This window comes from Lepidochelys kempii, chromosome 2, assembly GCF_965140285.1.
Source record: "Lepidochelys kempii isolate rLepKem1 chromosome 2, rLepKem1.hap1, whole genome shotgun sequence".
Lineage (NCBI taxonomy): Eukaryota > Metazoa > Chordata > Testudines > Cheloniidae > Lepidochelys > Lepidochelys kempii.
In genome coordinates, this window is record NC_136381.1 from 36,491,506 (window position 1) to 36,519,005 (window position 27,500).

Genomic DNA, 27,500 nt, shown 5'->3' on the forward strand with positions numbered 1-27,500 from the left:
TGCCTCTCAACTTGAGACCCCTTGGTCTTCATTGTCAAATGTGCTTAGAACCACAACTCCAAATGAAGTAAATGAGGGCTTCGGTTCAGTTGGAAATTAAGGGCAAAGATCTCTCATGTCAGGTAACCAAAATCAGAGGCCTCATTTCAATATTTTGGCCCAAATGTTTAGGTGAAAATATGAAAATATGGATAATTTTGGTAGGTAAACAGATTTCATTTTTTTAAAAAAGAAATTTAACTGATCAACTCATGTTAGGATTTCATGGTTTAAGGTAAAATAAATTGAAATAATAATATTTAGTGAACGTCCTTAAGTCTTATACTATAATAACTGTCCAGAGTATTTGGAGAATCACCTCATTGCCTGCCATTCCAAATTACTTTATGTAAACTCAAAGGCATAAAAACAAATAGTAATGCAATGTCATGTTGTATGTATTTGTGTATACAAATGTTTGTATAGCACTAAGCACACCGATAGTACATAATAAATAATAGAAGGGTGGTTTATTGCAGCATAAATACTTATGAAATTTTAATACTCCCTTACTCAACTACTGCTTGGAAGCCACCCTCAGAATAATATTACTCCAAAATCTTCATTAATTCACTGTAAAAAACTCAGCAGCTTGCATTTGACAGTTTGTATTTTCATGTAGTTTACGTTTTGGCATCTTGATTTTGCAGGGTTTCTTTTCACACAACTAATTATCCTGTAAAGGTACATTTTAGTTCATCTGTATTTTTTAACCTTAACTACTGTTCCTGATTTTTCTGCAGCAGATGCTCTTTCTTACTGGATTGCTTTTCATATCAATAGCTTTACTTAGACTTGGTGTTACACATTCCTTACACCTATGGAACATATTTCTGACCTTGTCAATTTTGAATTTGAAGTCACATAGGTGAAGACATTTGTTTTGGCCCACTCAAAGACAATTCCGACTAGTGACAAACTAGAAACAGAACTACATTGGAATTCCTCTTTTGGTCCCACTGACTTTTTTTTCCACTGGAGCTATTTATAAATTAGGATTATTTTGGGGGGAGGAGGAGATGGGTTTTTGTTTGGTTGGTTGTTCAGGTCAATACAGATCAAAACTGAACTAGCAATGGCATATCCCCCTTATAGTCAACTAGTTCTGAGAACAAATAACCATTTCAGCATGCTCATGTGGAGATTCTTCCCACAAGACCATATTCCTTGCATATACATGCACTCTGGGCTCCCAGTGTTCATGTCCATCTGTTATGATGGACCTTTGCCTGCTTAATCATAATGAGGTCTTGCTTAAAGGCATAAGTGCCAGGCAACAATGACTTTGCATGAGCAGCCTGCGTAATATTGAAAATGGCATCTCATCAGCAGGAAGTCCTTCCTCTCTGCCAACACTGAAGAATTGGCAGCACATTTGCTTACACTTGCTAACATCTGTTCATATATACAGTATGTGCCTAAAATAGAATACCTGAACAGTGAAAGAAGGAAAAACATTGAACTCATTAATACTTGTGGCTGATTAGATCCTTTTTGAGAACAGGCAAAAATAGTCTGCAAATATTATACTACTGACATGTGAAAATTAAGGTTCAGATTGCCCCAAATTAGGGTGCTAATTATTATTCTAGAGCTTCCTCCTCCAGCCTTCTTTATAATTACTCTTATTTTTCCCTTTCTTCTTTCAGATCAGCCAGATCCTTCACCCAAGTTCCTTGACCTGATCCAGGACCCTGATCAGTTCTTCAAAATACGTTTTGCATTCTGACTCTTAACCCTCCCCCATACACACACACTCTCCCTTTCACCATAAACCTATTTACTGTCATTCTCTATTCTGTTGCTCCCATGGTCCCTTTCTTCTTCCACATTCCCTTTTCTCTCCCCTTATCTCCCTCTCTCTTTCTCTGCCAATATGACCACTGTTTAAGTTCATTAGACCGCATAGTGACTGTTGGGCTATGGGAGTCTGCAGTCTTCAAATCTTGCATTCTTTGTATTTTTCCTAGGTCAAAGGTGAGCTAAAATGTATTGTATCTATCTGCCTCTAGAGAAATCGCAGGGAACAAGATTTTAAAACAGCAGTTAGCTCAGCAGAGTCTGACATACCTGCTGACACCCAGAAATGGAAAAAGTGTATTATGAACAGGCAGCCCATCTTGTAGGACATTCTGCCTCTGAGCTGCTGTCACTTGACTAGGGCCCTACCAAATTCAGGGTCCATTTTGATCAATTTCACAGCCAGAGGATTTTGGGTGGAGGTTGGGGGGGTGGGGTTGTTGGGTTTTGCTGTTTTATTTTGGGGGGGGTTATATTTTTGTTTTGTTTAAGTAACAGAATGTGCTTATCAGAGCACTCAAAGGGTATGTTTACACTGCACATGAAGCCTGGGATCTGAGTCAGGTTTGAACCCGAGCCCAATTTATATCCACACATAAATCAATATGACTCAGGTCAGCAAGTACTTAGTATCTAGGTCTTACGACCCTGGTAGAGGGGTGGGTCAGAGCCCAAGTCCAGTCCTGTCATTTTGCAATGTGGATGCAGGTCAAACTACAGATCCGAGTCAGAAGGTCTGCATAATGCAGTATGGACACATTAGCACAGTTGTGAGACCCAAGTCCAGCAATTACAAACCCAAGTTTACAATGCAGTGTGGACACTCAAGCAGGGGCTTGGAAACACCAAGTCCACAAGCCCAAGTCCCACAGACCCGGATTTAGTGTGCAGGGTAGACATACCCTACATGATCAAACAATACTGCATTTAAAATGTAGACAGAAAACCTCTTTAAAGGTTTGTATCAGTTTACAGTTTAATCAGTTGTTTTTCCTGAACTGGTTTGCCAAGTCCTAGAAGAGTCACCCCTAAGCATATTGGATATATTAAAAGTTATGGGCACACAAGAAAGGTAGGTCAGCTGACTTTCAGCCACAAAAGCAGACTGACACAGCACATTGTGACCACTATGAATCAGAGTCCAAAAATTCCATTTAGGAGAAGAAATATCTATATTTGTCTTTAAATTCAAATCACTCATGGAGTTGTTCTTACGTCTGCTTCTGACTAAGGTTTTTCATGAGACTGAGAAGCCATCTCGCATCTACCAATGGTGTTCTCTTAGAATCTATCATTGCTCATCATTTAGTGGCTAGAGGAAGGTCACTTGAGAGTGACACAATACAAAACAGATAAGGACAGTGCCATTCTCATCAATTTAATTCATGCTGCTCCCTGCTGTCTCTCAGCCTCCTCTTGCACCCTTTCCCTCCCACCTTATTTCTGGCCTCTTTTCCTCCCTCCTCACTTTTCTGTTTCTTTACTCCCTCCCTGACAACCCCAGTTGCAATCCCAAAAGACTGTAACTAATTGCCTGCACATTACTGCTGCTCCTTCAGAAGCACTGAATGAAGGTGAGAAGTATCAGTTTCACTCTGCTGCCTGTGCTGGTGTTATGGAAAAAAATGTATAGGAAGCACATGTCTATACTGACCAAATATCCCATTTTGGCTAGAAATTCCCAAGGTTTATCAATCCAGTGTTAGATGTTTTAAACACATATCCTGTTAAAGCCTCAGGCCACTTGTATGGAAGGAAACAAATGTTGGACTATGGAGAGCTAGTAGGAGTTCTTATCGGTCTCCACTTCCCCTCTCCATGACTCAGCTACTCTGCTCTCTGCTGGAGCACCTAGATAGGAGCACCTGTTACCTAGATAGGTAACAGAGAGCAATCAAACAGATCTCAGCTGACCGACTTCACACCTCAGCCCCTGCAGTGAGTAAAGAAGGAGGAAATTTTCCATTTCTTCCTCAGAACCCATCTCTTTGGAGATTTTTTCATGGAAAAACATCTGCATTATTAACAATATGCTCCTTGGACTGTGGAGAGGAATAGAGTGGCAGGGGAAGGGACAATCTCTATTCCCTCCTATTTTCATATCATCCCATTCACAGAGCGCTCATGAAGCAGCAGAGGATTGTTCCTGTATCCTAGATATAGCACAGCACTTCCCTACGGCACCAGCGGGAACAGCATAACTATGAGAATTGTGCTGTCCTCATCAGTTTCCTTTTGCTTCTCTTGGTGACACCTGAGAGAAACAGAAGCACAAATTCTCTTCAAACAGAATTTTTTCTAGAATACCTTTTGAGGTGACAAAGGATCATCTCTGGGGCCCTACCAAATTCACAACCGTGAAAAACACATCACAGACCATGAAATCAAACCTCCCCTGTGAAATCTAGCTAATGGAGAGAAGGGGGAGGTGCATGACTGGGGGCTTGTACCATTCACCGAACTCCAGCTGCTAGTCCACCGGGCTGGGGAGGGCTGGGACTTCCTCTTCACCTGCACGGCCACTCTTGGGCGGCAGATCAGACCCACCTCTGGGTACCCCTGGCTGCAGGAAGCTCCACAGCTGCACTGCCTTGAGAGCCCAGCTCTGAAGGCAGCACAGAAGTGAGGGGTGCAATCCCGTGACCTCCCCAGTAGCTTTGCGACCCTCCCACCCACAGTCCCCTTTTGGGTTGGGACCCCCACGGTTACAGCACCATGACATTTCAAATGTAAACATCGGAAAACATGAAATTGATCAATTTTAAAATCCTCTGGCTGTGAAATTGATCAAAATGGACCCTGAATTTGGTAGGTCCCTAGTCAAGTGACAGCAGCTCAGAGGCAGAACGTCCTACAAGATGGGCTGCCTGTTCATAATACACTTGCAGGGCAGGGCGCTGTTTTAAATTTTGTTTATTTTTTTTTTTACTTTTTACCATAATCCAGCACACATGAAGACTTGACAAGTTCCATGGCTGCTGAGTCTCTCAGCTGTAGAGATGGGTGAATAATTGATCTTTTTGATTCACTGGCAGTTACAGTGAATACAGAAATACTGAAAAATTTTTGCAAATCAAAAAAGTCCATTTCTACTCAAATAAAACATGGTTTTCGATGCTTTCCCTTTATAACCTGTAGCCCAGAGGTAAGGGCGCTCACTTGAGCTGTAGAAGACTGAGTTTCAATTCCCCCATCTGCCTGATGTAGACAAGGGATTTGAACATTGGTCTCCCCCATTGCAGAGGTGTGTACTGGGCTATGGCATTTTCTTTCTTGTGGCTCTTTCAATCTCTCCTGTTGAAGCTGTTCCATTCTATATAAGTAATTAAACAGTTATTGGAGCAGGGACGTGAACTTGGGTCTTCCCTTCCCCTCAAGTGTGTGGCCTAACCACAAAGCTACGGTCATTATCACTTACTCTCTCTTTCTCTTATCCAATGACTAAAGCTTACAGGGGTGGCTGCACAACCATCTTCTTTTCTGTGGATGGTGCCTCAGTCCTGAAAACAGAATAGCCAAAACTATTCAGCAAATCAGCGTCAAATTTGCAAACACTTTCAGTGTGCCAAAAAATGCATTTTTGGTGAATTTATTATTCACTGAAAAAAAATCACCCTGCTCTACTCAGGAGCAACAAAACTGTTTTGACTACACCCTGCTTACCAGAGCTATGTTACTTTGACCTCAATACTATATAGGCAAGAGGGAACAGGAAAATACAGCCCTGGCTTTCCATGTAGTTTTTACACAACCCCCTTACATTTACAAGAATACTCTAACAAGTATATTCTAACTTATGAATATAACAGGAAGACGACCTGCAGGTAGTACAGCTCTCCTGCAGTGCAGCTAAGAAGGTGGCAAGCAAGATATAAAATGTACCTGTATGGAGAGACCTGCAAAGAGCAGAAAGTGGAGAGATAGGAGGTTGTCCGTAGTAGACTAAACAGAAGATCTAGGACAGGGTTCTCAATCAGGGGTTCGGGACCCCCTAGGGGACCACAAGCAGGTTTAAGGGGGGGCCACTAAGCAGGGCTGGCATCAGACTTGCTAGGGCCCAAGGCAGAATGCAGAAGCCTCACCACATGGGGCTGAAGCCCAGGGGCCCAAGCCCAGTCAACTGGGACTGAAGCCAAAGCCTGAGCAACTTAGTTTCATGGGGCCTCCTGTGGCATGGGTCTTGGGCAATTGACATATTTGCTACCCCTTAACACTGGCTGTGGCTTTTATATGCAGAAAAAACATTCTTGTGGCACAGGAGGACGGTGGAGTTTTTATAGCATGTAGGGGGGGGTCTCAGAAAGAAAAAAGGTTGAGAACCTCTGGTCTGGGAGAGCTAGGAAGCCCTCAGCTGGAGTCCAAAAGGGCCAAAATGACTGTTTGAGTCAAGCAGAAAGTTGACAAATTACAAAGATCAGAGGGGGCTGTGAAACCCTGCTCCAAGGTGAGAGAGAAGATTAAGCCTTAAGGGACAGACTGTTGGTGAACCTCCTGTTATCCCATGGTAGGAAGTGCTTGTGCTTATATTTAGTGTGCGTGCCAGCCCACAAGAACAACATGGGTGCATGTGCAGTCACTGGGGAGCCAAGAAGGAACAACTGAGACTGCAGACAGGTAATCTGTTGGGCAAATTATTATTATTAATTTGTATTACAATAGCACCTAGGACCCTAGTCCTGGACCAGGACCCTATTGTGTTAGGAGCTGTACAAACACAAAACAGAAACTAAAAAACAAAAAAAGTAACCTGGTTACATTTCTCATCATATAGTGTCAAATTTAAACTCCCTAATTCTGACAGTAAGTGGTATCTTTCTATGGAACACTCTTACTAAAATCGATTAATTATAAAACAAAAAATGCCCTTACACTGGCTTGTATGAGGAAGTGGAGTGAATTAGGGTGCTGCAGAATACACATGAAATCCTTGATGATTTTCCTTGCATGGCACCCTTCCTATTCAAGAAACATTTGCACAGAAAGTGAACTGCCACAACCTCCTCACCCCAAAAAATAGTTCTTCCACTGCCTTGTTTGCAGTTCTTGCCCAGAATTTCGGATTTTTGTCCTTTGGCCCCTAATAAAGGAAGCCAATTTGAGCAACCCATTTTTATTGCAGAAAAACAAAAAGGAGGAGAGAATACCCTGAGAATACATCTGCATCTTTTTGTATGTGGAGGGGAAAGAGTACAGGTTTTGTGCTATGTCTGCTGCCTGGAAAGCAGATACTACTGTTATGATGCTACTTGATCATTCAAGAAGTTTTTTTAGTTTTGGCTTACTCATTTAATTTTGTTTCCCTTCTTTTAGGTTGAAAAGGGACAGAGAGCCCAATCTACTAGTCTTGCTCCAAACCAATTCACCATGATGCTGACAACTCCCCACTTCATCCAGAGAATAAGTACCCTCTCTCTCTGTAACATGGCAGACTGTTAAATAGATGCAGCAAAAGCAAACTAAACTCAGCACTGGAAATTTCATGGAAACAAGATTTCTTGCAAGATTTTCACTACTTCATGCATTGGACCTGGTAGGATATACTCTGAGAATAGCCTTCGCTATAGTATATTGGCCAAATACAAGTACACATGTATGAAAAATAATTTTTTTAAAAGTTAACCAAACTTATTCAAATCTCTGAAAGGGTTTGGGGTTTGTATGGGATGAACAATGGATGAACAAGAATGTAGCCAATTCTTATTTGTCTGAATTGAATAACCCATTCCTACTGCTTAGCTGAGTCCCTCTTATGTCATCCCTGAGTGTCATACTTTCTATATTGGCATAGGGGGAGGCATGACTTCTTATTTCATGCTCATGGCATTATTCAAACATGGTAACATCTGTTATTCACTCCACATGACTATTCCACAGCTGCACTCCAGACAAACAGTGTGGTGCTGTGCAAACAGCTTGAGTTTGGGAGCAATCATAAGGATCCCGTTCCCTTCTCTTTAATTGCAGAGTATTGTCTTGATTTGTCTTGGATTTGGATGAGGAGAGGGAAGACTGAGAGTCCTCTACGTAATGATTAATGAAGGAATATTACAGGTAGCTTCAGAAAAGATAATATTTCTATCCAGATAGTATTAACATCACAGTTGTTGCGAGGATGGAAATGTAATGTATTAGAAAACAGCAACAGAGTTGGTTTTGAGGACTACGACAGACTGTATGGTGCTGTTAATAACAGTAAAATAAAAAGGACCCTTTTGAGTGATCCAGGAAAAAAATAGATTGAATAGTACAAATCAAAGAACTGCAATGCGCAGCAGCATAAATAACCCATCTGTGCACAGCAGATCTCAAAATGGACCTTCTGCATCTACTGTTTAGATTGTATTAAATGTTTTAGATTACTTTTCTTGGATTCACATTGCTCACCAGTTTTCAGAGGCCCTGGCACTGTGTCCCCATCAACACCTATACTTTGTTCAAAAACGGATTAAATCTTTCAACAATACTATATATTTCCTGTCTGTCTGTAGGATAAAATCTCTGCATTATACAAACAATGTCAGTGTAGCCTCTATCAATGTCAGATATAAGTAGGTTTCAGAGTAGCAGCCATGTTAGTCTGTATTCGCACAAAGAAAAGGAGTTCTTGTGGCACCTTAGAGACTAACAAATTTATTTGAGCATAAGCTTTCGTGAGCTACAGCTCACTTCATATATAGGTAGGTCACTAACCCAAATCAATGTCACGCTGGGTCCAATCATAAACCTTCTGGCTCTGACTTCTCCATAGATTTATTTCACAAACAGCAATATAAAAATACTTTAAGGCATATTATAACTACCATATATATACTAGAAACATATTCAGTAATGGAAGACTGATCTGGTGGTGACAAGTACACTTTTCTGTTAAGTAGATTTTGACTTTTGTTTTTAGTAGACATGGACCCAAACTGAAACCTCTTTTTCAAACAGCCTTGAGAAAGGTCAGATCTAAATTTTGCAGTTCAAACCCATCTCAAGAGTTTTAAGGCAAATTTCTGCTCTTAGGTCAATAAAACAGGATCTCCACTCCAATACTTTGCTCTTCCTACAGCCACAGTGTTCACACTGATATCAAAAGGGAGTTCTGTACATGGAGCAGAAACAGAATACTAGTCAAGATATTGTTAATATTGAATATTATGCTAATCAAGATTATTACTATTGCAGTAGCAGCCAAAACATGTTAGATGATACTCAGATATTCAAGAAGATATGGTGCCTGCTCCAAAGAACTTACAATCAAAGGAGACAGACAAAGAGAGGAAAGGTGGGAGAAAGGGACAAATAGGGCAGTGCTAGAGAATAATGCAGGGACAGCAAGTATGGTTTCATGATTAAGGAGGTGAATGCTACCCACAACAGCTCAGTTCTATTCTTAACTCAGCTACAGATTTCTCATATGATGCTGGGCAAGTGACTTACACCAATATTTTCTCAGGTGCCCACTAATTATGTGTTCCTCATTTTCTGGCTGCCCAAATTGAGACATCTGGAGCCTGATATGCCAAAGTGCTAAGTGCTGACTACTGCAATTAAGGTTAATGGAAGCTGTGGGTGCTCAGTAAGCAAAAGCTCAAAACAAATTAAAGATACCAATTTTCAAATTTTACTGGAAAAATATATTAATCTGTAAACATACTTATTCTTTCTTATATGCTATGAAAAAAGCAGACAGTATACAATTCATATCCTCAGCCATACTGTACAAGCCACTTACTGTAGATAAAGCAAAAATAATGAACCAAATAACCTACACAAACTCAAATCAGTACTTGAGACTTCAAAATTACAGCAAAATTACATGCAATACATCATTACTATACACTATATATATGCTAATGTAAGTAAATTAATATATTTTAAGAAAATTAAAACAATATACAGGTATGTATATAGCCTTTTGGATGTATATTGTTGGGTAAATTTTGAAAGGGACCTATAAATCTCATGCAGCATTTGGAAAATAGTTCAGCACACTATGTCCTGGGGATATATTCATGGTCACAAGAAAGCAACAATACACCACAGCCCTGGAGATAATGAATGAGCTCTCTCACACATGAGAATAAATTATTTTATTCTACTGCTTTAATTTTCCAAAATTAAGTCTGGTGTAAATACACTAATAAACCTGGGGACACTGAAAAAGCCTGGAAACATGTTATTATATCATGTTATTTTTTATATTCGTATTCACTTTCTGACTACTTACTGTGCTCTGGATATAAGTCCCCTTCTCAAAACTTTGGCTGCACTATTGCTACTTCACTGTCAGTGGGGTTATTTTGATCTGTCATCTTTCTCTTTTGGATTTATCTTATGCAGAAAAGTGAAAGGAACAAAAATGGCCTCCCATACGAGTCACAAAAAACTCACTCCCTTGATTGAGCGCTTTTATAATAAAATTCTATCAAGGTGATATCACATCCAACATGCTTATCTAGTGGCTGGTCATTTTAATGCTTCAGTTGCACTTAAAGAGATTCATCTGCATTATTAGAGATTCTAATTTATATTTTTAAATAGAAGATACAAAATAAAGTCTCACACTCTTTCAGATGCTTTGGATATGCTACTTTGATCAAAGCTGGAGGGATTAGAAGATGGAAAGAGGTTCTTAGAGCACGATCAGCAATCAAAAAGAAAAAATAATACTTATAGACTAATAGGTACTGCTCCATTAGCCTAAGAGAATACTACAAAATACTTTATAATTTAAACATGAAAACATTTTATTATTAATAAAATACTATGTACTATTTTAATAAAAGGGTAAATGTAATAAAATGAAAGCCTTCACTTTTAAAATTTTGTTTAAATACAATTATAATTCCTTTTAAAAATATTGCTACTGTTAAGACTACCACACTGGTATGCAACACACTGTCATATAATGATTCATGTTTGAGACTTAGCTCAGTTCTTGAATTTTAGCGCAGCACCTCTTAGAGACCTTGAGGTAGGGAGAGTCTGGCATCCTTCTCTAATAGACACTATGGCCAGCTTAGGAAAGAGATGGTCATGCATCAGGAGGTATCTTATTTCAAGCTCTCCTTCAGTGGAAGGAAGATTGGCTCAATGAACATTAAGACGGGGTATTATAACCATAGAAAAATTAAGAGAGATTTTCTCAGTACTAGAGGCTCCTCTAAACCTCAAGGATGTGCAGCACTTACCATAGATACAATTTTAGGTGTGGTTGTTACACAAGATTGTATTTATGTTAGTTAAGAGACGATAGGATGAGTAAGTACAATATACAAATAAAACTGAAAGAGGAGACTGGGTCTGAAGGAGCCAGTGTTTGTTTGCTACCCAAGACACATACGTTAGGTTAGTATATATCACATTATGTGAATGCCTGACAGTAATAAGAGCTGAATAGGCTTATGTTTTTCTGAGAGTTCTGTTCACTTATGCTAAGCTACATCCCACAATACCCTGCAATTGTATAGCTCAGTATTTGGCATAAGAGAGAGGGAACTCAAAAATCAAGCTACATTTGTTCTATACCTTGGTAAAAGCAGTATCTTCACGGACCAGGACCTGGAATGCTAGTATCCAAAACAAGATAAGGAAAGGTACATAAAAGTTAAGAGATTAGGAGGAACTGATGGGCTGGATTTCATAAACACTCCTAACTGAAATGGGTAACTTTGGAGAACATCTTCTGTATAAGATGAATGTAACAGCCCTGTGTGAGACAGCTTTCCGGAGACTGGTATAGTACTGAACCTTTTTCCTACACTATATTATTAATGGCTTTTAGCAATAAACATGACTGATTGATTATTTGGTCTCTTGAATATATTTCAGAATGAACCAAGTGTAGTCAAGCAATTGACCACACAGTTTATCAACAAGTTGGATATTGATGATCTTAACGGGAATGGATGGAATTCAAGGACAGAGTATTTTTTCCTGTTGATCTATTTTATTTTGAACTGTGTATATTTATATTATATCTGTAGTTAGAGTTTTAGAAAATAGCATTTTAAAAATCTATCTAGCCTTTATACAAGAATTGAAATACTGCTGAGGAGATGGGGCATTATCATTATAATACTATAGGAGATGCATGATTCCATTTTCTAGGCATAATTAAGAAAAAATGAGAAGTAGAATAAGTCTTTTTTTCTCCCATTGTGCCTGCTGCTCTTTAGCAATGAGTTCAACTGCCAACTTCAGTGCTGTGCAGCTCAGAGACAGTGAATATAATTAAGAAGCACTTGGAGCCACTCCGCACTGAACCTGTCAACTGAAATCAGAGCAAAGGGCAGCAGGCAGAATAGGTGAAGCAAAAAGGTCTGGTTAATTACATTCAACTTTTTTCCAACCAGAGCAGGAAATATGAATTAGAATTTGGTGAGACAGGTGGAAGGAAAGTTACAATTATATTAATTTAAAAAATAGTTGTAATTTCAGCCTGTGATAGGTGACACTAAGATGACAGGGTTAAGAATTTTTTTTATTATTATTGACAAAGGGAACTGAGGTTTAAACCTGAGGTTGGAAAATGCAGTACTGACATCAACACTCAAAGATATTACAATCTTTCATTCAAAATACAGCAGGTATTATGCAAAGTAACATTCTGACAGTCTGAACGACTACTAACTTCCAACAACACACCTTGCCATGTCTTATTTTTTAAGTACTGGCAGTAATCACAATAATTATGCCAGAAAGTTAGTGATCACACAACATTGCAGACTACATATTTTATAAAGAGTATACAAAGAGTGTTTTGAAAGGGGCAAATGATCTAAGCACAATGTACACTTTCAGCATCACATTTTCAGGTACATCATATCATCATCATTTTTTGGCTAATACCTTTTTTGAGAAGGAGAGGATGAAGAAGAGAGTATGCTGTCTGCAACTTTCTGAGCACAATGAAAGGCTCCTCAGCTGCTTATCAATTAGAACTGTTTAAAAAAAACAACCTAAAATACATATAATTAGAAGATGCAAAAGTCTCATATAGGATTTGTAGAATAAGGTCAACTTCAACAAACTCTCTTATGAGTATAAAGATGAAATAGTTCCTTACCTGTCTGAAGTTGTGTCACTTGCAACCTGGTGCTTCACTCCTGAACCATTTTTAATTGAGTCTTGTCTTGTGAGCACTTGAGATCTATTTTTGTCCAAAGCTGGTGTGGATATGTCACCTGAGGGTCCTTGGTATTGGGACTGCTCCTGCAGCTTTGCCTTTTTCTCCTGAGGTGCTTCCTCGTTCCGCAATCCTCTAATATGTTCTTGATCAGGCTGCTGCGGCGTATTTAATCCACTGTTGTAGAACCAGGCTCCTGATTTTGTGAGGATTTCTTGTTGTTTTCGGCACAAGTTACATACCCACATTACCTGTGCATAGATTTAAATGAAAAACAAATTAGTTTTGTCAAATAATACAAAGATAAAAAAGTTTTAGTTAAGCATGTGTCAGTTGGGGTGCTAGTTCTGGAGGTACAAACAAGAGTATATTTCGCTTCTTTAAAATAAAGTTACAGACAAGGTATTAATAAGCATAATAAAATATGTCTAGACAAATGTGGAAAGAAAAGTTTCTTTAGTAAAATATAATGCAAGAAAGTATTTTTGCTTCCATTCTTGCTTTTGCATTTACAGTAATTGGAAAAATGGTAGATGGATTTGCAAGATGTAGAAATAGAAGGGAAAAGATTATTATTAAGAGATAAGGGTAACATGACAGAAGCAATACAAGGGGGTAAAAAATATAAGAAAATGGATTAAATTAAAGAAAAATCAGGGTTAGAAACTTTGTATCAGATCTTCAGCTGGTGCAGATAAACATAATTCTACTGACTTCAACTTTGATATGCTGATTTCACCAGCTTAGTATCTGGACCTCTATATTTAATTGCAGGGCTAAATGGGGCATCTGACTTGATTTTTTAAACTGCTGTAAATTAAATTAAACTGCTGTCAATTAAATTAAATTGATTTAGTAAACACAAAGGTAAAAATTCAATATTTATGGGAATGATTTTAACAATGAAGTGGGGAGATTATTTAACTCTTGTTTTGTGTTAATAACTGATTATTCAAAAATTTATTGCAACTTCCCAATTATGTAACTATTACATATTTTGTACTTAGTTATTTTTATTATAATAAAATGTGCTCATCTACAGGGTCTTGAGATTGTAATTGATTACATTAGTGCAGGTCATTTCCAGCACTAGGTAATTTGGAACTTGATTATGTAGCTAATCTTACCACAATACAAAGTAAATATATACGACTATATGCCAGAACATGTCCAAAGGGTAAAAACAAAAGTAATACTTTATAAAGTCATTATAATAAAACAATACATCTGTTTCAGTTTGTTTTGAAACAATTAATTTATATAGTACTCATTCACTAATCTAGTCTTTTAATTCCTTCCTCTTTTCACATGTCTTAGCTTGTCTCTTTTTGTATACTTCCTTCTACTATTTTGTGGTCTGTGTGCTGACATTTTTATACATCTTATGTACATATTTTTCAGGAGAACAACACCCAGCCGTAGGTATGGCTAATCATCCCCACTAACCAAGCTTGATCAGCCATTCATTTTTTTTATTTTGCACTACGAAACACTCAACCAGAACTTTCTTAATGCTCCTGACCAGTTTTTCAGTAAATGTAACTAACTAGATGATCAGGCTATGGAGGTATAACACTCAATGTCTTAGTCAAGAAGAGAGTTCCAGTACAGAGAAAGACATCACACTGAAAATGAAGTACCTGTCTCTTAACACAGCAGCTCAAACCACCAAAAAATATCCAGTAAGAAGAAGCTACAAACTGTACGGTTCTTTTAATCTCCAATGAGTTACCCAGTTGAAAACTTGGGCCAGGCTGCCTAATCATTTCTGACCAAAAATATTTCTATGGAAGCTTCATTTGGAAGGCGACTTAAAAGAGAGAGGTCCTGCTAAAGCTGGACTGAGTGGCTTCCTCATTTGAAAACCGCCAGGATGATGACTGTTTCTCTTATGTTATGAGGGGGTGTCCTTTTCATTTTTACTGTGGCAATATCCTCATCATTAATATTCAAGCTTTGAGAACTCATTTCAGTTCAATTCAGTGAGATTTTATTGACATGACAACCTAAATAAGCTTATCAAAGTGTCAAAAAGAGATACCTCAGGTATCTGTATGAGGTAGCATGATCTCCTCACAATGAACATCAGTGAACCACTTGACTATCTTCTATATATAAATATCCTGAAGACAGGAATGCTATGCATCCCACAGATAAGTCAGAGCATAGACCAAAGCTCCAAGTTGAAATTTTAGAAACAAAGGAGGGAGAGCGTTTTGCCTTCTGAAACAGGATTAGGTTTTGTGATGGGTGACCACAAACTTGTAATTAGAGTTGGTCAGGAATTTTTCAAGGATTTAAAAAAAAAATCAGAAAAACCTTCCAATTCATCAAAAGCACAACTTTTTGTGGGAAAATGTTGATGAAACTTTTGTCCAGAAGGTTTCTCAAGTCCAAGATAGAATTTCTAGTCAAAATGAGCTAGAAAGCAAGAGACTCCCTAGAACAGTGGTTGTATAATTATATGATAAAATGAGAAAGCAAGCTATCTTTCAGTAATAGCTTGTTGTGACACTTATATTTGTATGTCTGATTTTGTAAGCAGGTAGGTTTTAGAGAAATCAGACTCCTGAAAAGGGTACAATTGCCTGAAAAGACTGAGAGTCACTGCCCTAGAAGAGCTAAATAGTTACAGAATAAGGAAGAGCAGAGGCTTGAAGCTAGGTCTTACACAACCCAGTTGAGTACACTATTTGGTTATTATGGGATCTTTCTTGTTCTCTCTCTGTTTTTTCATGAAAAACTTAGAAATTCTCCATTTTGTTCCAATGTGAAAGGGGGGGGGGAGTGGAGGAGGGGACTGAAAATTTTCCTGGGATGGGAAAACCATTTTCCAACCAGAAATAGATGTAATGTCTGTAGCTGCCTTCTGTACAGGCAGAGTTTCCACTGAATGAAGTGGTAAACTTTTCACATATATGACACTATACTTAAAGACCCAATCCTGCAATCATTACTCAGGCACAGAAGTCAGTGGCAATTTTGAACAAGTAACCCACTGCAGTATCAGATCCCTAAAAGTCTTCTTACAGTATTTTTCTGGTATTGTTAGAGATTTTAAATGATTCACTGAAACCAAGCCGCACAAGCTGAACCACTCAGTGTATAACTCCTTAGTCCCCAGCTACATTTTTCCCTTGAAGAGAGGCACTTCAGGATGCCTAGCATTTTCACCTTTGCCACAAAGCAATGTGGTACAGTGATCAGTCCTTCCAACAGAAGATGGCTGGAGGTTTCCCCTACCAGGAGTCATGAACTTGCTCCTGGGTTACCCACAGCGAGCTGTCAGAGAGAAATATACCAATTTCCTTCCCTTATAGCCCTGTGTGATTTAATGAGCTACTTCTGCAGTAATACCAGCCGCTGCTGGGCTGAGTAGCTGAAAAGCTAGCTCAGCACATGGCAGCACAGTTGCCAATGCCACGAGATAACTGAGGAAACAGATATGTTTATGATAGAAGTTGGACCAACATCTGTCCCTTTCTTTAAAGGCACTATCCAATCTTAAAGGGATAGGAATCTGTGGTATCCTGGTTTGTCATTTCATTTCCACTCTAAAGTTTGGAATCTGTTTCTCATAGACTGCCACTGAGACTGGATCAGCTCCTTTGTTTCTGATCACACACCAGAGAAGTAATCATAGAATATCCAACTGACTCTCAGAAAAATCAGATTGGCTCTAGAGATAATTCATTATATTTCTTATAGACTTTCACAGCAAAATGGATCAGATCTGAATGAAATTATACTATAAATGTTAAAAAAACAACCCTACAAAACATGAAAATAAATGAAATTGAAAACAGAAAGCTATATTAAAGTGTTCTATGCTAGAGTGACTTTTAAATATAACATGCGAAAAATATATAGCCCTTTGCTTTTCATATTTTTTCATCATTTTACCTGTTTGCTAATATCAGAAATACCAGCTATAACTCACACTTATTTTCAAATACATTGCATATTTATTCATGAGGAAAACTGCTTCTTACATTTAGCTGTTCAAATTGTTGAGATAAGTAGTTACCGGTTTTTTTTAAAGTAACATTAAAGAACTAACAAAATGCCACTGTCACATATGTAGGCAAATTAATTAATGTATACAAAAATATTCAGGCTCTGATTTATTAGAGGTCAGAGTTGATTTCTACATCTTATTCCTCAGTCTCTAGTAGCATTCCTGTTATAAAAAATATTTATTTCCAGTAGCACACACAATATGCTAAGGTTATATTTTGTTTTAAAACTGAGAAGGACTGATTCATGCTCTGACAAAATCATAATCTAAAGACCATTTTCAAATTGCATTTGCATTTTAACTCCTCTATCCATTGTTTAACAGCAACCTGGAAAAATATATATATATAAGAAAACAATGTGTGCCTATACAAACATGGAAGATTCTGTGTGTGAATTATTTTAAAAACTAGTACAGTGTCCACCTTAAATGGAGAAAAATGCAAAATTCTGCTCTCTTAACACCTCTAATAATCTTCACTTTCTGAAGTTACCAAAAATTTGCATCCTAAAAGGTTGCCAGTATCTTTTGAAACACACAAATGTTCATTAATTCACAGTAAAGGCTGAAACACCATCTAGTGCCTATAGTAGGTATTGCTGATGTTCAAAAAAATTAAATGTTCTTTACTAATATGTCACAATAACTACATAAGATATATCAAAGATGACATTTCAGTATTAACTCTGAATTTAGTTTATTTTTCAAAACACATTTTCTTTCTTTTTTTTTAAGTAGTTCTCTGTTTTTAGCCAAGTACTGACCCAAATTGAAGATTGGATTTACCTAAATCTTCACCTTATTTTGACTCTGCACAATCCTAATCTGTACAAGAAACAGAGAAGTTCCTAATGTTTTAGCATGGGCTTTCCTTTACTCTATCATCACTTAATGGACATAATATGATAAGCTTCTGACTACTACCACCACCTCCGAAGACCACTGGTGGCTAGTACCTCTGCATTTGAAGCAAGCTTTTTGAATAAATAAATTATATCCCCTACTTTCACCGCTACTATCTTAATATAGTTGGAAAGATAAGCAGACTCCTCAAAGACATAAATGTCAGTCTAATCAGCCAGTGTCTGGAGAAGGGCAATGAACATTTACATAGAGGATAAGAGCGACACATCTGTAGCAGTCTCAGACACAGCTAAACTAAGTAGTATGATCTGTGTACATTCTTACACACCAGTTTACTACTTCACAGTATGTAATTCTTCTTAACAATAGAACAAAACTTATCCACTATTTTAAATCCATTTGTAATTGCAATGTATAAAGTATTGCTTATTTATAAATAATTTTTGCCTGCAGATTTCTTGTAAAGTAAAAATGCATCTTAAATTTAATCAAATGGATTGAAATTCCAAGTCATTTTTATTTTACACCTTTACAATAAATTATATGAAAAGTAAGACTGCTATATCTTGCAGAAAAATTACCATTTGCTAAACTTCTGTATAATATTAAAAATACAGGATGTATCACATTAAATTATATGAAAAATATAGGTCTTATAATAATTTCAAAATGCTTGAGATTATCAAGAGAGGGGCATAACCAAAACCACAGATCGTGTATTTGATTGCATACTAGTTACAAGTTTGATTGTGATCACAGGTGCCCTATATTCCAAGAAAAATAAGACTAGACCACCTGCTTATATTTAACTAAGAGACGAAAGTTTATTTTAAAAAAGGCCCAACACGTGTTCCATTTGCCACTTGCCTTGTACATTTGTAGCAGAAAATAAGTAACTAAATAAAACTAAACCAAAGTTAACAAAAACTGTTTTGGATCTATTTAACCAGCATCACTTTGTACCTTTTATTTGGTATGATTCTTCGTTATAACTTTGAAACCTGTTATAACATTGTTGCAGTAACTAAGCTATTTAGCTGTAATAATAAAAAGTATGTTAAGAGTGGATTTTAGGCCACAAAACTATGCTGAAATGGCATCGAGGCTCTTGGAGCAAAGTCAGTGCCTATTATTACAATGCTGTCAATTCTCTGGAGATCCCAGGTGCCAGGAGCAGGTTGAAACATTAGTGTGTGATGTTTATTGCTTATGCACCCTGAAGTTTCCCAGAATGTGACAGTGTTTCTTTAAACATTTTATTTTTTCTTTATATTCCAGACAGATAAAATGCTTTAAACAGTAAATCCTGGCCTGAATCCAGATTGTGGCAGGTCTAGAATGTTAGTTTCAATGAGATGAGCTTATAGTTGGCCCGTCACCAACTTCATTAATCACGTTTACTAACTCAGTCCTTTTTACCATTTATTGATGCTAAAGGAGTCAGTGCATTCTTGGAACAGCGCAATAACTGAAGTCATCCTGTGCAAAATAGGCTTCTTTGAGAAGTTCTTCAATCTCTGTTTTGGTCACTGCTGGAGATTTGTAATATAACCTGCTGAAACAGCTGCTTCAGGACAGTCCTTAGAGGACATAAGAAAAATCTCTTAATAAATTAGGATTATGCATATGGTCAAATCTGTTATGTTGCACAATTTGGCCATATTTGCTTTTTCCTAGTGAAAACTGGGGTCAACTTTACGATCCTTCTCTCTGGCTCCAAACTGTGCTGGGCCTTCCTCATTTTGCAAAATAGCAATAAGGGATTTCAGTGAGCTATTAGTTTAACCTCTGTTTCTCTTGGCAGGAGTCACTTCTGGACATAATCTAACTCAGAAAATGAGAGACTGATCTACCTTTTTTGAGGTTATTTTGCTTAGTCATCAGTTTCTTTCTAAGACCCTGAAGCTTCCAAGAGCTTTTCAGCAGCATACCAGCAACTCTGGATAATCTAATATTGGTGGTGCAAGACAGAGGTCAAACTCTTCAGTATTCTTCCTGTTACACACAAGCGTATACCTTAAGAAGCCCTTCAAATCAAAATAATATTCTTTGGGACTAGCCAAAGGTATTTATTCCCATCCTACTTGGTTGCATAAAAGGTTAAAATACAGGCTTTCATCAGATTTCTAAACAAAAATTTTCATATTTTTCTTGCCCTCAAGTTTGGATACTCTAATGGTTGAGGCAACTAATTCCAGAATTCACTGTACATAGCATGCTGAAAAAAATTAAAAGCTTGGATTATTGGGGAAACAAATATTACTTTTTACTGGGCACACTCTGATTAACACCAACCAATGGCTTATGATTGCTAAAGCATCATACTGAACCATATCAAAGGTCACTATCCATGTTTCACAGGGCAGCTGATAAAGAGAACAACCCAACCCAGATCCACCTCGGAGTAGTTAATTTACTTAGGAGGAGACAACAACCTTCACACCGTCTTCCCCATTATGTGCAGCCAACATCCTTAGAGGACCTCCTGGTCAGAAAAGCAATGGCAATAATGGCCCATGTAAGGGCCAAACCTTCCTTCAAATCAGTCCATCACTGCACATTATGGAGTTCAACCTCGAGGGCCATCCAATGCAAAGTGTGATTACATCACAGTGATCCTACAGACTCAAAATATCAGTGTCCTTGTGCTACAACACACCTGGAGAGTGAAGGCCACCAATCAAAGATCAACAGATATGTCCTGATATCTGCAAGCCATCATCCCAAATATGGACTCATGATGTACATAAAACATGACCTTAATATTCCATCCAGGTCATGCCTATCACAAACCCCAGCTCAATTGCCATTAAAATCAGCAATCTGACAGTTATAAATGGGTACAAGCCACCATCAATGGAATGGCCATGTCTAGCATTACTAGCACCAAGCCATCCTACCATCCATGTCAGTGATTTCAATATCCACAACAGCCTATGGGGCTATAACAAGAACAACTCTGCTGGAGAACAGCTGACATCCTGAGCTTTCATTGAAGACCAGCACCTCCTCTACAATACCAAAGACTTTGGCACATTCAAGTCGGCCTAATGGAGGTAATGCTACACTTCTGACCTTTGTTTTGTGTCGTGTGACATCAGCAGCCACCCCATGCCATCCAAAAGGTCAGTTCTCAATGACATTACCAACAGCCAACACTACCTATTGTGATTTGTATAGGCCTACAAGTTCCACTCATTCAATCCTTCCTGAAACCGTGCTGGAATCTACAATCTGTTGATTGGTCCTTCTATGTGGTGATAACAGCAAGGGTTCAATAAACCAGATCCCACCATATACAGCTCAATTACCACTGCTTTGTAGGCCTACTAGTATCAGCTGTGAAATCAAACATTGCAAGGGGCTTTAGAAAAGCATTCACTCCTTGCTCAACAGAAGAGAATGAGGTACTCTTCTGACAATATCAAGCCGACAAAAGTCCAAAACCACAATAGTATTGCTTGAGTTTTTGAACTCAGCTAGAAGAAAAAGTTTGTGCAAAACCATGATGGTGCTTGACTTGAAGCTGCAAAGCCTGGAAGTTCCTCAAACTTTTAGGCAGTGCAGCTCCAGCAGCCTACAAACCATATCAGTAAATGCAGGTACCATCTCTGCTCAGTTAATTACCAATTCCCATGTGCCAATGGATAAAAAAATCGGGCAGCAAGTCCACAACCAACTTTACCACACACTGAATCAGTACCAGTTGTCTTCATCCCTTTATGTCCCCTACATAGTAGATGAATCATGACTGGTATAAAGTAGATAGGGAAATGTTGTTTACTACTTCTCATAACACAAGAACTAGGGGTCACCAAATGAAATGAAGAGGCAGCAGGTTTAAAACAAAAGAAAGTATTTCATCACACAATGCACAATCAATCTGTGGAACTCCTTCCAGAGGATGTTGTGAAGGCCAAGACCATAACAGGGTTCAAAAAAGAACTAGATAAATTCATGGAGGATAGGTCCATCAATGGCTATTAGCCAGGATGGGCAGGAATGGTGTCCCTAGCCTCTGTTTGCCAGAAGCTGGGAATGAGTGACAGGGGATGGATCACTTGATGATTACCTGTTCTGTTCATGCCCTCTGGGGCACCTGGCACTGGCCACAGTCGGAAGACAGGATATTGGGCTAGATGGACCTTTCGTCTGACACAGTATGGCCATTCTTATGTTCTCATGAAGTGGACAAGGTTCTCTCCAACACTAAGTCCAGGAAAGCAGCAGAAATGGATTGAATATATCCAAAATTCCTGAAGAACTTTGGTCTGAAGGCAAGAAGGTGGCTGCCAGACTTCTTCAGCAACATCAACTCTTCATGCATAATACCAAAAGAGTGGAAGGTAGCCAAGATCATAGCCATTTTGAAGCCTGGAAAAGAAGCCACTGACCCAAAAAGCTACCAGACCCATCTCCCTATAAACTGTTGGAATGGCTCTTACTTCAAAGGTTACAGCTAATCCTGGAGCAACCGGTTCCTAAAGAGCAGGCGAGATTTAGAACTGGTCACAACTGCTGTGACCAGGTGTTGGCCTTAGCCAAGTACATAGAATCTGGCTACCAGCAACAATTAAAAACAGCAGCAGCATTCATTGATCTTTCTTCTGTATCTGATACGTATGGTTCAAAGATCTTCAACTGAAGTTAGTATTAGCTTTCCCATGCCAATCAACCATCAGATTCAAGATGCTGAGTAACAGAAAATTCACCATACACCTGCAAATTATGGAGATGGAACATGGCCTCTCAGAGGGATCCGTTTTAGTGGCTGCACTATACCAGCGATATTCTGGTCCCATCATCCTGTAAATTTATCTACGCAAATGACATTGTGCTAGCAATGCAAGCATCGTCTCTGGAGGCCATAGAGAAATTCATGAACAACCACCTCTGGACAGTTCAGATATATTTCAAAAAGTTTGGTGACTGAAACCCAGTGCTTTGAAAACACTTGTCTCTGCCTTCCACTTGAAAAAGTGTGAGGTCAAAGTGCAGCGGAAAGTGAACTTTTGTGGTCTGCTTCTTTCACATGACCACAGTCCCCAGTATTTTGGAAAAACAACGAGGAGTCCTTGTGGCACCTTAGAGACTAACAAATTTATTTGAGCATAAGCTTTCATGGGCTAGAACCCACTTGGAGTTACCCTTGATCAGACATTGAACTATTGCCAACACCTTGACAACACAAAAAGGAAGAAAAAGACAAGAGTTAACATCATCCAGAAGCTTGCTTGAATATCCAGGGAATGTGATACATGCATGCTTCAAACATCAGTACAGCCTTGGTCTTGCAAACAGTGGCATATTGTTTGCCACTTTGGTGCAACAGCTCCCACATCAGTCTTGTTGATATTGAAATCAATACCATGCTCAGTATTACTAGTGGCTCTCTCAAATCAATCCCAATACTATGGCTCCCATTGTACCAGCCAACATCAGACAAGATGTTCTGGGAGTGCAAGATCCTGGCTGCGCCAGACCTGCCAATACACCAAGACTCAATTCACTGCCACGCCCCCATCTCAAATCGAGGAAGCCTTTCTGGATCCATGTGACAGTGCTGCAGGCCAACAGAAAGGACACCAGTACTTGCTGGCTTGAATTATGGCCCTCTTGTGAAATCCTAAACAAAGACCTGATTGAAGAGCCAACAAAAAAAATCCCAGGATTCTGCCTTCCCCATAGGCAATGGACTGCACTCAACCACTTTTGGGCAATGCATGGAAGGTGTGGTTATCTCCTCCCCAAATAGATAATCAGGGAATCATAAAATTGTGACTGTAGTGAGGTACAAACCCTATGTGACATGTCATGGACAACTGCCCCATTCATGCTTACAGCGATGGCACAGGGGCAGGGTGGCACCTAGCTACCCCAAAAGCATTAGAATGGCTTTCAAATATTAAGATTCAATTATAATCCCAGCCTGTTACTTTTCAAATGCCATATGAAAGAAGAATTACCTAGAAGGCTGGGCAGCAGTTCATTAACTAAGGAACAATTGGGCATAATAAAGGTTTAGGAGTGCTCAGTCAGGAGGCCTACAGAAGACAGAAAGCTTCTGTGGAGAGGGACTTCTCAGAGGAGCTAGTGAGAGAGCTCACCAAGAAAGGTACGGTCAGTGACTGTGATATGGGTGGTCACGCACAGTGATTAGAACAGGAGCCAGGACTTGTGCTAAGAACAGGAGTCAATAGTAAGGAATAGGAGCCCAGGGTCAGAGCCAGAATCAGAGGCCAGATGCCAAAACTAAGTGTCAGAGCTGAAGTCAGGAATCAGAGCCAAGGGTCAGAACCGGGTTCCTGAAGTGAGGCAATGCAGGGGCAGGACTGAGGCCAAAGCAGAAGCAGGGCTGAAACAAGGATGGGAAGAAGCAAGCACACAAGCTATCACATCCATGGGCCAATACTTTGAACAGCCACTAACCCATTGCTGCTGCTGGGCTTAAGATCCAGTATGCTGACTCTTCCAGTCAATCAGGCAGTATAGTCAACCAGGCAGCCTACTACAGGGCCAGCTGTGCCCATTAGGTTGCCCAGAGACTGGTTCTGCTGCAGGCCCTGCTTCCAGACAGTACCCACACCTTCAAGAGCACCTCCTAGGGGCCTTGGAGCCTCGTATCTTGGGTTACTTCTGATGGAACTCTCACAACATGCCCAGGGCATAGATGTTTTCCATTTGTTCCCAAGACCACTCATCTGGACTGTAGCTTTTCCAGTTGACCAGATACTGGAGCCTTCCCCTACTTGCTAAGAGTTGAACTGTAGGGAACCAAGTAGTCCGCCTGTCTGTATAGCAGGTGGCAGTAGCAGGTAGGAGCAGTTTGGGTATGGGTTCTCAATGCAGGGCTTTAAAAGTGAGATTTGAAAGACAGGGTGGATCTTCAAGGACTTGGGCAGCTGTAACTTGAAACTTGAAAGGGTATACCCATTCTATAATCTTGAAGGGGCCCAGGTATTCGTAGTCTACTGTGGCGGATGTGCAGCTCAATCTAAGGTTCTGGGAAGAGAGCCACATCTTCTCCCTTGGTCAGATTGGGGGCAGCCTGACAATCTTAGTCTGCATGGAGTTTATAGGTTTTTTTGGCAGAATGCAAGAGTTCCTTGAGGTCCCAGTGCACCTGGTATAGGTGGGAGGCTAAATCTGCAGCGGCCAGTACTGGGGAACTCACAGGTAAGTCTGGGTGGAATTAGGGGTGAAAGTCATAGCTTGCAAAGAAAAGGCTACACTGGTTTGTGGTGTGGATTGCGTTGTTGTATTTGAATTCAGCATAGCACAGTAGGGGAAGCCAATTGTCCTGGTGGTAACTCAAAAAGAAGCAAAGATACTGCTCCAAGATTTCATTGACCTTCTCTGTTTTCCCTTAGTCAGCTGCTGACAAGGTGCGGGGCTCAATGCCAAGGAGTCTGAGAAATTCCTGCCAGAATCAGGAGATGAACTAGAGATCCTGGACCAATACAATGGTAACCTGTGGTACCGGAAGACATTTTCCAGGAAAAGCGAAGATGTCTCCCATGCAGTAGGAACAGTATAAAATGGAAAGAAGTGCACCGTCTTTGTTAGGAGATCAATGACAACCAAGATTACCAAGTGTTCCTGGAAGCATGGCAGTTCTATGATGAAGTCTATTGATACTGTAGACCAAGGATGTGGAGGCATGGGCAGAGATTGGAGGAGACATAGGGGTTTTGTTCATGGGTTCTCGGTATGGCTGCAAAGGCTGTAGGACCTTATATACTCCTTGATGTAAGCTCATACGTCTGGCCACCAGAAGCTTCTTGAGACTGGATTCCAAGTCTTGAACTGGCCAAAATGGCCCACAAGTGGCAAATCGTGGCATAATTTCAATACCTGAAGCCTAAACTGTCTCTCCAGAATATAAATACAACTCTTGGAATAAAGAAGGCCATTCTGTAGTAAGAACACAAAGTTGGACTGGATACCATCATCATTCAGGGTCTGGTGGATCTGGCTTCTGAAAGGGAGCAGATAGCAGATGGAGCACATCAGACTGCTATCAATCATGCTGTTGACAAAGGTGAATACATTGAGTACTGTGGCAGAGGGTTCTTCGCCAGGCTAGAAATATTCCGCCTTGTGGGATAGGACATCCATCTTCCTGTTTCTCGCCCCGGGCAATGAAGTCAAATCAAGTTAAAGAAAAGGGACCTGTAGTTTAAGGCATCTAGCAGTTCATAGGCACTCCAGGTTCTTGTCATCTGTCAGGACTTGGATTGGGAAATTCAGGCTCCTTTTAGGAGGGGATTCCAATCCTCAAAAACCGCATTGATAGCCAGTATCTCCTTGTCCTAAATATCGTAATATTTTTCTGCTGGAGTTATCTTCCAGGAGTAAAAGGCACAGGGATGGAGTAGGTTGCAGGAGCCCACATGTGGAGATAATACTACACCAATGGCAAATTTTGAGGCATTGGCCTCAATTGTTAATGGTTTTATGGGAGCTGAGTGAATCAGGATGGATGTTAAGGTGAATGCTCTCTTCAGTTGATTGAAGGCTGACTGAGCCTCCGTGGACCAGGTGAACCAGGCTCCTTTTGCAAGAATATTGTTACAGGTGCTAGTAAGCTAGAGAACCCTTTAATAAATTGCCTGTAGAAACTGGTGAACCCCAGGAATCATTGAACCCCTGTGTATGTCAGATATTGCTGCCAGTTTATGTGGCCTGGTCAGATATTGCCACCACCTTTTGCGGGTCCACTGTGAGTCCCTTGGGCAAGATGATATATCCCAAGAATTCCACTGTGTTCTTATAGAACTCTCATTTCTCAAAATTCACATAAAGGTGGGTTGGGCAGAGTCTCTCCAAGACACATGGATGATTGTGGAGGTCCTGACTTTTGGAGAAAATTAGGATGTCCTCATTGATTCAGCATGTACCTAAAGTTGTTATTTATGGCATGCTGGAAGTTCGCAGGGACATTGCACAACACAACTGGTATGACAATATATTCTAAATGACTATACCTGGTATGGAAAGTGGTCTCCCAGTTGTCTCCTTCCCAGATCCTCACTACGTTTTAAACTTGGTGGAGGTCCAACTTTGTGAAGACTTTGGCAGAGCAGAGTCTTTCAAACAGCTGGAATGTGCAGAGGCAAATGAACCCCTTCTATAGGTTTTCCCTGAGATAGCTTTGCAGTGCCTGTAGTTCAGGTTACGAGAGGGAGTAAGTGAGCCCAAAGGGAATGTCTGCTCCTGGCTGGACGTTGATGGGACAGTCATTGCGGCAATGGGTTGGCAGGGTGTTGGCTTTCTTTTTGTTGAACACATTGACGTAGCATTGATATTTAACAGGAATCCCTGGAGCCATTGGAATGTCCCCGGGGTTGCTGGATTTACTTTTGGATGTTCCATTCATATCTCTGAATTCTTTAGAAGATCAAATACAGTAGAACCTCAGACTTCTGAACACCTTGGGAATGGAGATTGTTTGTAACACTGAAATGTTCGTAACTCTGAAAATATTATGGCTGTTCTTTCAAAAGTTTATAGCTGAACACTAACATAATACAGCTTTGAAACTTTACTATGCAAAAGAAAAAAAGCTGCTTTTAACTATCTTAATTTAAACAAAAAAAGCACAGAAAGTTTCCAGAAAGGAAACTTAAGTTGTCAAATCCTTTTTTTTTTAAACTTTCCCTT

General features: G+C 39.5%; 1 protein-coding gene across 41 annotated transcripts in view; it reads right to left on the reverse strand.

Moving 5' to 3' along the window:
* The window catches only part of RIMS2 (regulating synaptic membrane exocytosis 2), a 748,363-nt gene that overhangs the window by 513,776 nt on the left and 207,087 nt on the right, over positions 1 to 27,500 (reverse strand). For all 41 annotated transcript variants that reach the window (XM_078851433.1, XM_078851460.1, XM_078851434.1 and 38 more), the window contains one exon: positions 12,896 to 13,206. In XM_078851433.1, the coding sequence (XP_078707559.1) occupies positions 12,896 to 13,206 (311 nt within the window). The remainder of the gene's footprint in view (positions 1 to 12,895; positions 13,207 to 27,500) is intronic.